The following is a 17,473-nucleotide window of genomic DNA, read 5'->3' as shown; positions in this document are numbered from 1 at the left end:
TTTGGTTATCATATTCATAAACAAATATGGATAATTGATTTTTTTTTATGTTGCAATCATTCGCTTTGCATGCTTCATATACAAAAAAAAAAAAAAAAAAAAAAAAAATTGCAACTTGCTGTCGCAAATTTAAGTTATTATGTGAGAACATTTTTTTTTAAATTTTTTTTATAGTCATGCAATATTAATTCGACAGAGAAACAACATCATGTTCTCACATCACTCATATTTCGCAATCACCAACATTCAGGAAAGCGATGGTTTTTAACCATCTCAAAATCAATCGAGTTCTAAAATTTTTTTTCTCGAGGCCAATATATATATTTTTTTTTCGTTGAAAACAAATTTAAACCGGTTTTAAAGAATCACGTGGCTGTCAGATAATACATGCGTCAATATTCAGAAAACGACAGTTTTCTTTTTTTAACTGAAAATTCGGTTTAAGCATGTTTGGAATGATTACATTATTGTTTTATTGCGCAATCGTCAACTTTTAGAAAAAGCGATGTTTTTTCTTTTTCATCTCAAAATCTTTCAAAGTCCAAAACTTTTTGGAGCTTTAAAAAAAAATAAATCTAAAACAACATCATGTTCTCACATGATAATAAAACCTATCTTATGTTTAACAATGCATTTAATACATTTAGTGTTAAGCCATGCATGCTGATTATTGCTCTCAAGTAAGTCTAAATTACAGTTCTGAGAATGATTTATAATTCTACTGGAATTGAATGTTCTTGAACCATAATCATACCCTGAGAATCGTCATGAGGCCAATTACTATCCCAAGAATCTTGTGTTGATGTACCTTTACACAAGCACGTTTCGCTCATGAAAGGTGTCGATGACATGGGCTTCATTTCACAGCCTTTTACTCTTTTAATAGGACTGTTGCAAAAGAATGTTGAACAAGAGCAATGTGAACTGTTCTCGGCCAGGCAGAATTCTGTGAGGCAAGGGTTTTGGACGCAATAGCACCGTTCTTGGAACCACGACCACTTGCATAGAGGATTTACATAGCATTGGTCGCGCTCATTTCTGTTAAACCTGGAAGAAAATCATTTTAATTCCTTCAAAATATCAAGACGTACTTTCGAGAAAAAGGTCATCATAACAGAATAATGTCTGGCAGCACTTTCTAAATGTTTAATTCATTATTTAATAGCCTTAATGGAATGGGGATTAAGCATGTAGAATAGAATAAAAAATGAAATTAAATAACAAATCCTTTTTGATTTGTAGAAGAATTAATTCTTGAAACCAAATGCAATATTACATTGCTTAGATCTTAAGAAAAAAATTCATTCAAGCGCGAATCTAAACCTCTTTGTCTGCAGGCGGGAATGCGCCAGATTGCAAAGTAGAAAGCTTATTATATATTTCTCAGTAAGCATTTAATACGCGGAAATTAAAATGAAGCATCACCACAATGGCATATTTGTTAAGCAAGATCATCCGATTTTATTTCATTTTATCAAAAAGAAATGGAATACAAAAATTATATTGACATTTTTTATTAATATTTATTAATTTTTTCATTATTATACTGCTTCTTTAAAGTGCAGTATCTGTACTGTTAAAACGAGTTTAAATGGAAAAAAAATTAAGATCCCATAAATCGATATCGAAGACAAATATCTTAACATAAAATAATACGAAAAAAAAATCATTAAAATTTTCCTAACATGTATCCGCGTAAAAAATTTTAATAATAGTAAATAAATTTTTAATTCATCGTTTACAATATTTATACATTTTTTTCGAATAATCTCCATTTTTCCTGGGTTTTATGAGCTATGTAGAATGTGTATGTTTAGTATGAAGGAAAGTTAAAATTAGCTTTTATAAGTATTCGTGATAAAATGTTAAAAAAATCGTTTGTTCATTTGATGTTGAACAATAATTTTAAATATAATTCGTTTAGAATTCTTTTTCGCCTTCGTCTGCATTCAAAGCTAAAATTATTTTTCATAAATGAAGTGTGAAAAAAAAAATCGTCTGTTCATTTGATGTTTAACTACAACTTCAAGGATTCATTCAGAATTCTTATTGGTCTTCGTCTATATTTTTGTTTTTAATAAAGTTGTTCTGCACATCAATTAAATGTAAAAATAACGGTTGTGCTAAGAATGTAGTGATGCTTTGCTATCGCATTCTATTTCAACAGAAAGAAATTTGAGGATACAGTAAGTGGGATTTTTTTTGTTTGTTATATATATATTTATGAAATCATATTGTTGACAATACTATTTTCAGGCTAATCATTTGAATCGATAAATATTAAGGGAAGATATAATATGCTGTAGTTTTATAGACTATGGAAATTAAAATTTGCACTTTAAAATAAGCATATTTGAACATGCACATTTAACTTTTTTCATGTGATTTTATACTTGAATTCTACAGCTGTCATTAAGCTTAAAATAACACTTAAAAGGGAAAATTGAATATAGAAAAGATTATTATTGACATTTGTGTGTTCGGACAATTATTCCAACATCTATTTGGAAATAGATCGATGTAAAAAATTACATTTTTGGCGCTAAACTTCTGATTATTTTAATTATTACCTCTTTGAGAACTATAGAACACTTGAACTTTACCCTATTCTTCATCAAAGAACTGAATGATTAAAATACGTTTGTTGCAGGGTCAATTATTCAACAAGTACATTGTAAAAAATTATACATTCTATTTAAAAACCTTTCGATGATTTCGGTCAAAGATTTGCACATTCAAAATTCATTTTTCTTCTCTTTCAGTTCTGTCAATTACCAATATAATAACTTTTCTTATATATATTTTTTAATTTGTAGAAATTAGATATTTTTCCTGGCTTTTTTCATGAATCATGACTTCCTTTCAGATGCAAAAAAGGAACATCATCAAACATGTTAAAAAAAATAGGAAATAACAAAATTTGGAATAAGAAAGCCAAAGAATCACCTTTAACGGAAAATTAAAAAAAAACTTAGTCGATTAATATTTTTAAATTTAAAATAATAAATACAATAGAGATGGATTCGGTTTTTTCCCCTATAGCATTGGAACGTTTGACGGAAGGTGGTGTCAATATATTTATACACTCATTTGGAGAAGAAATTAATAGCTAAATATTACTGATTTAAATTATTTATCAATTATTTAAATTTTTAAAATAATTTATAGTACCCTTCTGAAACTACGCTAATATTATAAAGTAATTTTGAATGATCATCAAATTATTCTTCGAGACTTCGAAACCTCACCAACAAGAAGTGGTTTGACCTTGATGGATTTACTGTGTATCAGACTTTTTCTGTGGTTTCTGGTTTCGAATTGGTGACTCCACCAGACTAGATCGATCCTTTTAGTTTTTAGATCCCTTAAGAGATTTACTTTTTAAATAAGAGAAGGATAAGAAGTTTTTAGAAAGAAAAAAAATGACATTTAAATTCTTTAAAGTGTTAGTTTTCAAATAAGAAATGAATACTAAGCTTTTATACATAGGGGAAAAAACAACAAAAAAACCCGCGATTCTTAAAATTAGAGAATAATCTAAGATTCGGTTTAGAGAATTATCTAAGATTCGGTAATGACACAGAACATTGACATTTGCAACGCTTCTTTGATTTCAAGGTCTCACTTACTGCTCCGCCGTAGCTTCTTGCATCATTTCTTTCAGACGCAAAAGTTTTCTCAGAGATGTTTCAGAGACATGGTGGCTGGATATCGGATTCAAAGAGCAAATTGTCACAGCCGGGAATGGTAGTTTATATCTTATGGCATCCTGATAAGAAGAAAATACACATATCATTTAATATAATTTCGACATTAAAGATATAGCACATCAACATGGTTTAAAATTCATGTTATATGGAAATGGTATATTAAAATGCATAATTAAGTTTGTTACGATTTTAACCAATTTAGGCCAAATGAAAACAAATTTAAACGTTTGACAAAAATTATCATAACCTTCACTATTTTTACATGATTATGAATTCAAAGACAGTATATATTCAATTACGAAATGCTTCAGAATGTTATTTAATAATATTAAATAGATCACGTAAAATAAATAGTTGTTATTGACAAGTTAGCAAAATAGTATTTTATGCTTTAAATTATATTGAAAATATTTTTAGACTTGAAATTTTCATCTTATTATTGATAATTTAATTTTAATAATAAATGTAATCTTTAATAAATCTGTATTAAAAAAAAAAGAAATTGAAATCTGATATCGCAATGAAAATATTATTATTTTTAAGTCTCAAAATCGGTCGAGCTCCAAAACATTTTCTCAATGCCATTTTTTCTTTCTTTCGTTTTGCGAAAATCCGGTTTAAACTGGTTTGGAATGATCACATGACTATTGTATTGCGCAATCGTTAAGACTTGAAATCTCCAACTTCTTACTGACAACTTAATTTTAATAATAAATCTAATCTATATCTATACTTATAATAAAGCTCAATGTGTGTGTGTGTGTGTTGGCGTTCTACAGGTCAGGTCATTTGACATACAGCTATCAAATTTGGTACATGTATACCTTAGAGGTCGGGAATGTGCACCTGGGGTCCCTTTTTTTGAAATTTTAATTAGAATTTTAATTATTAATTAAAAACTAACTTTCCCGCCAAAAAAATCTTCCATTTTCCCCACCGCCAACTTTTCCGCCAAAAAAAAAAATCTTCCATTTTCCCCACCGCCAAATAAGCAAGGAATCAGTTGTTTTTTTCTCCCAACAGTAATGAGGCTAGGGTTAAGATTTTTCGGCGGATTATTTCAAACGATTCTGTTTATCTTCTTAATGTTTTATGCATTTAAAATTAAACATTGTTAATTAATCCATGTTTCAGATTCATTCTGAAGTACTTTTGAATTAAAATAACGCAGAATAAAAGAAATTAAAAATGTATAATCTGCATAGCGTTACCCCAACTGGCGTAGAAAAATTCATGCATTTGCGTTAACATAACTGGCGAAAAAAATTCACGCATGCGCACTGTGTTCTGATTGTTGGCATGACAACCAACGGACGATTTCAATTATTTTTAGGTTAGTTGCATGCTTTTGTAAGTAAAATGTATTTATGTTAGTTATATATTTTTTGTATATGCTTATAGTTTTAAGTACAGCGTTTTTTAAGTAGTTATTTTTAAACCTGTTTTCGACCGATTATTTTAAACGATTCGTTTTATTTTCTTAGTGTTTGATGCTTTTAAAATTAAACATTGTTAATGAATCGATCTGTTCATGATGAATCTGAGAAATTTTTGTTGACAAATTCTTGAGATATTACATAAATTAAGAAAGATATTCTTTAGTGACCATAAAGTTTAACCGCTCAGTGACTCAATTATCAGTAATCATATTATTAAAAAAAATGCTTTGTTTCAGTAAAAAATATTATTATATTAATTGCAGATTAATCATTTACACTTTAATTGAAAGCATAATTTCTACGAGGGGTAACAGAAAATTAGAGAGATACATATCACGCTATAACTGAAGGCATTTATAATATTATGAGTGAATTATATGACTATAAAAATTTGAAGTTTTAAAATATTTTGCTGAAGAATCTATTAAAGTTGGAATTGCGTAAAATTATTAATGGTACGACCGGAGTTTTATCCCCTGCTTGGCGAAATTTTTAAAAATCGCAAACAACGGCCTTGCGAAATGTTCAAAAGCAAAGAAGCAGATGTTCAATTATAGTGCATAATAAAGATTGCCAGCTTTGGTGCGTTATCGCAACTTGGCGAAGAAGAGGATTAAACTCCGGTTCAACCTATTTAATTATTAAAATTTAAACGAACATTAAGATTGGCGAACCGGCTGGTCGCCAAAGGCGGCTAGTCTTTAATAAATCTATAATAAATTAAATTATTAAAATCAAAATGCCTTTTTTGTTAAATATATCTATTTACCTATTTTCGAAGGAAAAATAAAGTTCATCTCTTTATAAAGTATATATCTTTTATATTTGCAAATTAGTTATTAATTTTTCCCTCCTTGATTTTCCCTTTGACTCTTTACAATTTAAACACTTGAGGGGAGGGCATGGTTTATAGATAAAAAAAATGGCTGTCTAAAGAGTGACAACTTTTTACAAAGCTTTTTCAAAAACTCTCAATCAGAGGCATGTGCAAATCTTCCGAAATAGTCTTATGGGCGGATGCAATTTCAACATTTTATAAATTGTTTTGTAAATTATTTTTTGAAACAAATATTATTAGAATTTAAATTTTTTTCGGCTTAATATAGATCTAATTATGCAAGTAATAAAAATTAAGATAATTGCCTACGTATACAGAATTTGCTCTGATGCAATAGTAAATATTTATTTAAATAAAAATTCTGAATATACCATGTTTTAAGAATTGAAATTTAAAGATTCACAGTCGCAGATTTTCTGTATGGATTGGTTGGTTGAGAGTTTTATTGGCGCAAGAGCCAACCTTGGCTAAACTGCGCCAAACGTATGGTTAGAATATTTTTTAGAACGTATGGTTAGAATTTTTCTGTATGGAACAATCTGTGTAAAACTGGGTGAATTTAAAACTGGGTTTATATTCTTAGCCCGTTTTGAAAACATGGTGAGTTAAAAGTATTTTTTTTTAGTTAAATAAACGTTTTTGCTTTTTAGTCTTTTGAGTGTGAAATCTTGCCGTCGATTTTAAGCTAATTTCTTCTAAGTTACACCCAGGGAAAAAATTTGTTCCGAACAGACAAAAATGTGAACAGATATTGTATTGTCGTTCATTTCTGAGATGTGTTTAAAATATCATATCATATCTTTAGTTCATGGGGAAGTTAGTTTAAAATCGATTGCAAACTTGTAAACAGTCAGACAAAAATGTGAGGTAATAAAAAGGATCAGTTTCGGGTGATTTTATAGATATATCTCTACACCTTTTTGAAAAAGTTACTGCATTGGGTGTTGCTTGGAGGAAGTTAATTTATACTTATTCCATGATCATATAATAATATAATAACATGGTACTAGATTTGATAATTACAAAACTACTACAGGATATTGTATTCACATAGTAGTGCACCATTCTATGTATAATGGTAGTTAAAAGGAACAATTTTCTATAAATTAGGTCATTAATAAGTTACTAAGACAGCATTTCATATAATAAGACAGCATAACGGTTATTTACTAAAAACTTTCTCTGCACACACCTGATCCCATCCCATTCAATTTCTGTCTATGGAGTATTTCTGAAGATCAGTGTTAACGCAATAGACATTTATGCTATCTCTGAAATACAGCCTTCGTCAAAATACTTTGAATATTGCATCAGATTCGGTATACAGTAGACTCCCGATTATCCGCGCCTGCCGCACTAAGTGTTTGTTTTTGCTTCCAAGCAAAGAGAAAATGCTTCCAAAGCAAGAAGCAAACACAAATGACTGATTTCTTCAAAAAGGTGTAGTTTTACAGTTATGCTTTTGTAATTAAATAATACATTATACTATTAAAATAGTACATATATATGTATTAATTTTTCTGTGTATCCTTGACGCCTCTCGTAAGTACAAAGCACTTTTCTATTTCCATTAACAAAATTCATTTTAGGTTAGTTTTGAGTGATATACTAAAATACTAAGCGTTGGTTAAACATTTCCTGCTGTTTATTTTATGTTTTAATGTACATAAAACGATTTTTCAAAGTTGGAATGACTGTTTTCTCTTTTGCTATACCCGTTTTTAGCTTTTTTCGGATTATCCGCGATTTTTGTTTGTTCGGCGGCCGCGCCACCCAATTCCGCGGATAATCGGGAGTGTACTATATTTAGCAATTTAAAATGTAATTTTGATTTTAGCTTAACAGGAGCATACTGAAGAAGAAACTAAATATTTTATATGTATTCATGTTCCCTAATCTGTAAAATGAGTCAACATTTATTTGTGCTTTAAAGCATGACATTTAGTTTCGCCTTCGTACAAAAAATTTTGTTTGAAATATAAGCAGCGCATTATTTGAATAATGTTTTTTTTGGAAACTTTTATCATTTAGAACAAAAAAAACACCTTCTAGAAAAGGCTAAAGTCAACAATTTAATTTTCTTTCACAATATACATAAAAGATCTCTTTTAATAGAAAACATATGTTTTATAATAGGTAAAATTATTTTAATAATTAAAAATGCATTAATTATGCGACGTATAATTTAAAGGAAAAGAGTCCGAGATTGAAAATTAAATAGACTAGCGAAAAAGCTAGTCTATTTAATTTTAGAAAATATAATGTATTTGAGTGCCCTTGTGAGTCAAATTTCGTTGGTTCATTTTTCTTCCATATGTCTTTTTTTATCCTATTTCATAGTATATACATTTTTTATTTTTATAAAGCATAAACTAAAGAGAATCATCAAATGATACAAAAACTAAGCATTGAAGTCAATTTAATAGATATAATTTTTAAAAATATACATCTGTTATTATACTAAAAAACGAATTTTTAAAATTTTATTTTGATCACTTTTTACTTTTTGAATTTTAATTTACAGTTCAATTACAGTTACACAGATTTGATATAGATATTTTTGAAATTCTTTATCATCACCAACATTACTAAATCGAAATGTTAAGTAATTCAACCGTTAAAATATTAAAATAGTGTTTTCTCATAACGAACGTACAATTATACAAAATTGCAGAATTCTAATATTGGGTGTATAAAAACGAATCCGATTGCAATAGGATATTTATGGTGAATGTAGCTCTACGAATTCAACTTTTAAAGATTTGAAAATGACGATTTCAATACATATGACATAGAATGTGGTTAATTAGGCATACACAAAAATTCAAGAATGCAGATTTGAAAGCATTACTCTATGAAACATGTTTTTAGAATAGTGAAAGAAACTTTAAAATTTATGTTATCCCACCAGCCGTATTCCCCTGATGCTGCTCCTTTAGACTACTATTTGCATCGCTCTATATAGAGTGTCCTTGATGGATACAGATTCAATCACGCAGACATCAAAAATTCGTTTGATAACTTGATTGCATTCAAACAGTTAATTTTTTTTATTCGCGGAATTGATTTGCAGCCTAAAAGATGAACACATTTAGTTTTTGAGGGAAATATTTTGAATAAACAGACAATTAATTTTTATAACTTTTTTTTACTTAAAAAAGGACTTTATACACATATTATAACAAGCATTTTCTTACTTAAAAAGACTTTATGCTACTAATATATGAGTGAAATATTGAGAAATCAACTACAAAAGTCTGTCTTTTTTTAAATACAGAAAAAAGTGGTTAAATAAAAACGTAATAAAAATAAAACGTCAGTATGAAACTTGCCTCTTTTATGAGCACTTTTGGATAGCTGAGATATTCCAAAATCACATTGATTGTCATGTATCCCATAAAAGCCATGGTTCCCATGACACCGACAAACCACATAGCTCGACGAATCGTTGACTGTTCAGTGACAATGTATGATATTCCAGCAGCTGATATTCCATTCGCAGCAAAATCCTTTGCTAAGATTTTTAGTTCTGTTTCTTTCTTGACTCCCATCTGCAATAAAATGATAAATATTGTAAAATTTCTAGAACCTGAGAGTATTAGAAACAAACATCTGGCAATAACACTATATCAGCAAAACATCAGAATAATTCCCTTTACACATAAAAAAAAATGACATCTATTCTAATAATAGTTGTCGGGATTTTGCTTTGAGATTATTAAGAAAGTAATAAGTGGTAAAACTGAATTATAAATTTTGCCGCCACTTTGCAGGACTTGCTAAAGAAGATTACGTTCTTAAAAAGTATTTTAGACCACTTTGCATTGTCATAAAAATATCAAACAATAAAAAAAATATATAGCAGCATTTGTATGTTTAAAGTTGTTGATTTGGACAACCAAAACATGCCGACATACGAGTAGTACGCTGTTTGAAAGAAAGGGAGTTGAAACATCGTTATTATTATTCAACTTTTAAATATATTGACAGAGAGGAAAAATTAAATCATACCCTTATAGTTACCTAAACAACCTTTAAATCCGACGAATGTTAAGATATTTAAACGAGGAGTAAATTCTGGTATTAATGGTAATGTTACTTTTGTGTGTCTCATGTAAACAGCGTGGATAATGAACAAAATATTTTTTCCTCGGCATTTAATAAAAGAGACACAAATCAAGCTATTATATATAAAATGAAAAAATGAATTGCATTTTTAAAAAAATACGCAAAACATTTTTAATTGTCAAAATTCAGGAAAACAGTGCGCCACCGTTAGATTGTCATTAATAAAAGACACCGTTTTAAAATCTTTGAATAGAAATAAATTTTGGGGCATGTTATTTTCGGGAATTATTTCGGAAAAATGCCAAAATATTGTTGAAATTTTAATTTTCTTCTTCTTTATATGATCTTTTTTATTTAAGATCGTTCCTAGGTGTACATTCCCACCTTTCAAAATTCCTCTGAAATAAAATGCATGTTTACCAAATATGGTAGCTCATATTCACACACACACACACACGCGGGCGCACGTACGCAAGCATACACATTTTATTTATAATCTGTAGAGCTATAAACTTTAAGAGCTAAATTTTTCTTTATTAAAATGCCAAAAAGAAGAATTAAAAAATAAAAAGTAATTAATAAAATCGTTTCAAAATTCCGTAAAATGTTTTAGATTCTCATGAAAAATACAAATAGATTTATCAATTTTTGAAAAGAACTAGGATAATATTTACTATTTCATTTTATCTCATTTTTCAGTCCAAAGTAATGAATTTTAAGTAACGATACATTTCTAGCAAAGAAAATATTTAATAAGTTGCATATAAGGCAAATATTTCATTAAAAAAATACTTTTTTTTACATACATTTTTTTAGAAAACATTAAAAGGTATATTGGAATATTGCTCTTATGTAATATCGATACTTATGTTATAGTGATAACAAATTTGTCGCTTTAAGAAATTATTTTTTTGAGGACTTAAATCTTTCAGGTTAGTTCGTAATTTACAAATCGCAAAGATGAATAAACCATGAATAAACATCGAAAGCATAATTTTTAATTAAATGCAAATAACATCTCACACGAAAGCAAATTTGAACAGTTTTTGCAACCAAAAGCTGATCCGAACATTTGAATAAGAGAGTGCTTAAAACTTTTCATTGAAGTGTATCTTTCTGGGAAAAAAATAAAGTTATGTGCTAAAGAATGAAAGAAGAATCAAAAATATTTTCAAAACTGAAATCTTTAAATATTTGTTTAATCTTACCTTCTTACATCAAATCCCATAAAATTTAGTGAATTATTAAAAAAGATATATTAATTTTAAATATAATAGTGGAAAGCATCCTCGCGCTAAAATTAATTAATTTAGCAGAATTATTAAAAATTAAAATTCAACTGTTTATAAAAATTTTTTTGTTAATTGGGTAAAAAAAAAAAAAAAAACTCTTGATGTTTTGGAGTTGAAAATTCGTTTTACAACAATATCGGTTTTGAAAATTTAAGACATTAGTTATGAAATTCTTTTTTTTTTGATGATTTTCAATTCTATTAATGCAATAGGTTGATTACATAAAGGGTATAGATACTATCTGACAAAACGTAATCAACTTATCAAACAAATTTTATTAATAAATTTGTTTTAATTATGTTTCAGAATTGAGTTTTATGAGTTTTTTCCCCATTCCTTATTTCTACTCCTATTCATGATGAGGTGAAATTAATATGATTACTGTACTTTAGCACATACTTATTATTCGCTTACTCACTGCCTTACAATATACAGTGATTCTTGTCCCTCTTCTGGACATAATAAAGAAATAAGTGTATATCATATGCATCAAATGAGCATGAATTGAAGCCATTCAGTTAATACAAAATTAGGAACGATCATCATATTAATTTTTCTGTTGTTGTCCATGAAACAATTTCTAGAATAATCCCTTAATTTATGTTTAATTTTTGCATTTATCTATCATTTATTAATATTTGTTCTGTCTCTGTTTAGCGACCAGGCCAAACCAAAATATTAGATATACTGTTATTTATGTACTATTTATTATTTATGTACTTTCTGTACGATCATATTTAGTTTGGTCTATAAACATTATTAGTTTTATTTATTTCATTTTTGTACATATATATTTTCATCTATATATTTTATAAAATTTGAGCAGCTTTATTTATTTTAAAAAAAACTTTCTGCTTAATGTTTTGATATTCATGATTAGTTATAAATTATTTAATAACTCAGCTAACTTATTTTTAAGCCTCTAAATAATTTGTCTGTTTATTTACCTCATTGCATGTTCTTATTCTTTGTGGCCTGATTATGCAATGTTTAATCAAGTTTTCGTCAGTATATTTTAATTTTAATTTTTTTATATATTTTATGTTTAATATAATTTGCTTCTTTTTTATAATATGACTGGTATTTCTGTTTTGCCGACACCTTTTTTCATGTGCATATTTGTTTATATATGGTTTTATTATTATTATTCATTGATTTCTTGATCCCTCAAGCTCATTGATGTTACTCATATTTTCTAAATTTAGTGAAATAGTACTATATCTTTATTCCTGTCCATGTTCTGACGTTATTTACTGATTATTATATTATTTTTTTCAAAAATACTGTAAGTGGGCTGGAATCCTGGGAACAATTTTGAGGGCTGTTGCTTTGATTCTCTCACTGGCAATATTTTATATCGGCCTCCTATTGGATAAGCTGGGGAGTCTTGGACTAAGCCTTCTATTTTCTTGTTTACGATTGGGGAAAAAGTGTTTTAAAATAAATTCAAAGAATTTTTGAACTGTTCTACCATGACATTACTTGAATATGGAATCTGACTTATATCCTAAATACTGAATGTAAAAGAAATGTTTTATCAAAATATTATAGTAGGTTGTGCTGCTTTTTATTCGTGAAATAAATTAAATGATATCGTTTAGTTTAAAACACTTTTGTAATGATACCTTAAGTACATGGGGGTAAATTTAAAAAATGATAATCAAGAAGTTTCTATAATTTCAATTACGTACGTAATACATAAAATGAAATAATTGCGCTAATATGGAAAATAATATGAGCAAATTAGGAAAAATATTTTAATTTTCTTAAAATTTCAGCAAAATTTGTATAATTCCTTTTCAGCATGTAATATATAGAAGGAAAATTATTGATAAAATTTCAGATCAATTATCGTATTATTTATTTAAAAAAAATCGACTTCGGTAAAAAAAAAAAAAAAAAAGTGGGAAAAAAGCCTGCAAATACTTTTTTATCGGTCAGAAATTCAAGACCTAAAAAAAGTCTTATTCTAAAAATGTTCTACAATTTCGAATGTTAATGTAATGGTCGATTCTCAAAAAGAAGTAGTAAAAATGAAATTTTAAAAATAAAAAAAAAGGTCTTTTTTTGTGGCAACTGATTCTCGGAAATCACGAAAAATACGTCTTGCAAGCTTAACAATCATCGGAAACGAATTCATTTTTGATAATTGAGACATCTTCAAATTTAATTTTTATCATTTTCCCTTGAAAATGGTCCATTGTAATACGGTTCGTAAATTAATATTTTTAAATTAGGAATTTTTCCGATCCTCAAATTCTAACTAACAAAAAATTCCTGACACTTTTCGATGGCTCTTTTTTTTCAATAATATCAAATTTTTTGATAAATAATTGTATTGTATTCATCTGTAATTTTTTTCAGTTATTTCTCATTATATCTTACATACTGAAATGAAATTATAAAAATTTAGCTCAAATTTTAAGAAAATGGAAGAATTTTCTGAATTACTATTTTTTAAATTTTACTCCTGGTTTAATTAAGTTATCATTATGTGTTTTATAATTCTTTTCATTTCAAAGCAAAAGATCTGTGTTGAAACTTTCCCCCTTCTCTCCTTATCCGATAATATATCCAATATTATAGACAGTCATTTCAACAACTGAAACCAATACAATTGCTGTTATGTATTTTTTCCAGGAAAACATAGAATTAGACTGAAGTATAAAAATATATATTTTTTTCTTCAAAACATATGAATAAAATATTTTTAAATGAAATAAAGATTTTATTTTTTGTTATTTTACATGTTTTATTTCACTAGGGATTTTCCAATTTTTGGGCTAAAGTTTTATGTTGAAAATGGAGAGAAAAGATTTAAGAGAAAAGATTGAGAAAAAGATTTAAGAAAACTTTGGCCTAAATTATTCCTCAAAGAAAATTTCCTTAATTACTTTATTGATCCTTCGCTATGTTTTGCTGAGTTCGATAGAAATCGATATTGTATTGATTCATTGCTATATAATGACCCAAATGAGAGAAACAAGTCGAAAAAAATTCTATGCATAAAAAAGATTTTCATTTTTAATATAAAGAAATGTACCCAATTATAATTTCCCTAAATCAGTAGAAATATTTGTTTGCTTCATTTTCCTTATAGCTGTATTCGTTCTAGTTTTATTTATTGAATTTATCTCTACCATTAATAGAGATGAATGTGTGTTGCTCTTTGTATTGACTCTCTAAAGGCCAGAACCGTTTTACCTAGAGCTGCTCAACTTGGACATATGCACTTTGGAGGGTGAATATATGCCACTCGAGAAGATTTTTTTGGAAATTTTAATTATTTAAAAACTGAGCTGAATTTTGGCCTTTCTCTCGAGATACCATTCGAAAATATTATAATACAAAAACTATTTTTATATCATTTAAAAAGTTGTGCGTGATACCAAATTTCGTGCGATATAAACGTTATTAATTCAAATTTCTTTTGTTCTCCGAATTTTAGATTAATTGTATGATAAAATGTGCCTACATTTAGGAATAAAAATAAAAAACTTTGGTTATTTCTGAAAATGATTTTTATTTCGTAATTATTTTATCAGTTAAGTGCACTTGTGCCTTCAGTGATCACAGTTTTTTAATTTTTTTATGGTATTTAATTAAATAGAGAATTCTACTAAAAAACGATGCATTTAATAAAAAAATAGTGTAAAATTTCTAATTTCCTTTTTAAAAGTCTTTAAGCACGTTCAATGTAAACTGTTTATTTTTTTCACTCTCACAATTATTATATCAAAATTTTGTAAGAAATTATTTTTTTTAACTATTAACCATTTTTTAAGTTATTATAATCTCTTTTTATAGTTAGCATTATGTTAAATGTATTTGTTGTTATTTTAACAATAGTGCACAATTTATAGTAAACATTAAAAATAGATATTTTATCTAATTTTTAATTTAATTTTCCATATTTGTCTATCAGAATAAGCTATTTTGGTAAGACTGTATCTTCTAATTATATGCATACAGAAGATGCAGATACAATTATCAATTGGAAATTTTTGGATAAAAAAAGGTAAGAGAAAGTCACTTTGAATGTAAACATTTCAATGAAAATTATTTTCTAATCTTTTTATTCTTTATTATTTAGAATTCAAATTCCAAATTTACTTTCGAATTATGGAGAAGCGCGGGACAAAATTAAGCAATTAGAAGCTCATAGACATTACAAGCTGGCAGATTCTCTTTTTCCTCAACTTCTAAAACCAGATATTCTTTATTGATTTTATCTTAATCATATAGGTAGCTTAAAATAGTAAAAATTTAGCAAAAAGAAATAGCAAAGCATTAAATTATGGAAGAGAGTTTTAAGAGGGTTCATTTCAGTATATCACTATAAAAAAATTCAAAAACAAAATTTGAAAATATTTTATTATAATCGCCATTGTTATCAGCTGCTTCGCTGAAGATATTGATTGTAATTAATTTTAATTACATTTTTTCATGGATGATTATATTCCTTCATGTTCATGATCCCGTTAACAAGATATTTTTAATTATCAAAATGCCATAGGTATTAAAGCCATCAATTTTAATAATTTTGTATAGGTTCTGTTTATGTACACATGAAGGTACCTAATGGAGATTAGTTTCATGACATTAAAGTGATACTAAAAGTGTAATTCTCCGGTTCATATCTGAAATTAAAGTGAAGTTACAGTACCAGTTTTGAAGTACTATAACTCTTCCCCCACTTTTTTTTTTTTTTGTCTTGCAAACTACAAACTTCCAACCGAATCCTTCTTTCAACAAAGGAAAAATGACAACTAAGAAATATTTTATGAAGCAATTAAAACGAGTCGAATTGAAAGGCAAAAATATAGTTTATTGCAGAAAATAACTTTTGTGCTGTAATACATTCGGAAGTTACTGCGCAAAAATTTTAAAATATCGCTTTTTTAATTAATTAAAATTAAAATTTCAGAAACATTAGTCCGAGGTGTACAATCCCGTTGGGTTAAATGATCTGTATACCGTCATACATACGCATACACACAACACACATACTCATACACATTCTTTTTTTAGATAGAATAATACAAAGAGAATTTTTAATACAATTTTGATACTATCTAATTTTAAGTTTTTTTTTTAGATTTATAAATGAATGTATAAAAAAATTACAAAGAAAATAACTAGGAATGTTCTTAAAATAATATCCTAAAATTTAAGCGTTAATTGATTTAAATTTTAAAAAGTTTGAGTTTATTGTCTAAATTTTATAAAAGTGCAAATTTAAATAATTCTGAAAAAAACCCGTCAAAAAATCTCGAGGTCTGAGAAATTTCAAAGTTATGTAGTTCATAGCTAGCTACCTATTTTGTCTCTTTACTAAATAACCTTAGGATGTCGAAAAAAATTTCAGACTAAATTGTAATAAAAAAAATCACCTGAAAGGAAGCATGCTAAAAATGATTTTAAAACTTCTAATTTTAGGAAATTTGTTTACATTTTTTTTTCTTCACAAGAGTAATTATTTCTCTACATTTAATATAAATATTGATTTAAAAACCCTTTTTGTAACCTTTTCATTTCAATTAATCTTTTCTATTCAATTCAATCAATTAATCTATGCGAATTAAAAATAAGAAAAAACAATAATTTTTCCTCCGATGGAAACAAAACTTATTTTAGCAGATAATTTTCGACATAGAATATTCTACAATATTAAAGGAAACCTACCTACCTCAGACATCTCTGTCCTGTAGTTTCTTATCTGGTTTAATGTTTTTCAATGAACTCTTTCTACTTGCAATTAGTATACAAAAGAAACGTCTTAAAATCGAAATTTTATTTTGTCCTTTAATGCACCGGTAAACATAGCATTATTCGATTTCAAATAATTCCCCTCAGCCGTATCATTCAAAACATATGATTTCTCATCGGTTTAAGTACAGTTTTGATACATGTGAATCTCACAGTTGAATGGCTGGCCTCACTCTCAACGTGTTGACAAAGAGAGCTTTTAACATGAATCTCATTTCCAAATTTTTCGTCTCGCCCGAAGAAGGTAATTAGAAAATATGATAGCCTCTGAGAAGTAACAAGATCAATAAGTCATCTGCGGTCAGAACAAATAGGATGTCACTTTGCCCGATACTGGCCATATGACGTGACTTTTAA

At 27.5% G+C, this 17,473-nt stretch overlaps 1 protein-coding gene across 1 annotated transcript in view; it reads right to left on the bottom strand.

Moving 5' to 3' along the window:
• Window positions 1–17,045, bottom strand: part of LOC129962836 (amiloride-sensitive sodium channel subunit alpha-like) — a 40,926-nt gene extending 23,881 nt beyond the window's left edge. Inside the window, exons 1-4 of the mRNA XM_056076836.1 lie at window positions 17,037–17,045; window positions 9,320–9,538; window positions 3,630–3,769; window positions 755–1,047 (exon numbers count right to left, since the gene is read on the bottom strand). Of these exons, the coding sequence (XP_055932811.1) occupies window positions 755–1,047; window positions 3,630–3,769; window positions 9,320–9,538; window positions 17,037–17,045 (661 nt within the window). The remainder of the gene's footprint in view (window positions 1–754; window positions 1,048–3,629; window positions 3,770–9,319; window positions 9,539–17,036) is intronic.
• Window positions 17,046–17,473: the final 428 nt, after the last annotated feature.

The sequence above is a fragment of the Argiope bruennichi genome, chromosome 3, assembly GCF_947563725.1.
Source record: "Argiope bruennichi chromosome 3, qqArgBrue1.1, whole genome shotgun sequence".
In the NCBI taxonomy this organism is placed as follows: Eukaryota; Metazoa; Arthropoda; class Arachnida; order Araneae; family Araneidae; genus Argiope; species Argiope bruennichi.
The sequence above is the reverse complement of the archived record's forward strand: the minus strand, read 5'-3'. Positions and strand labels throughout refer to the sequence as shown.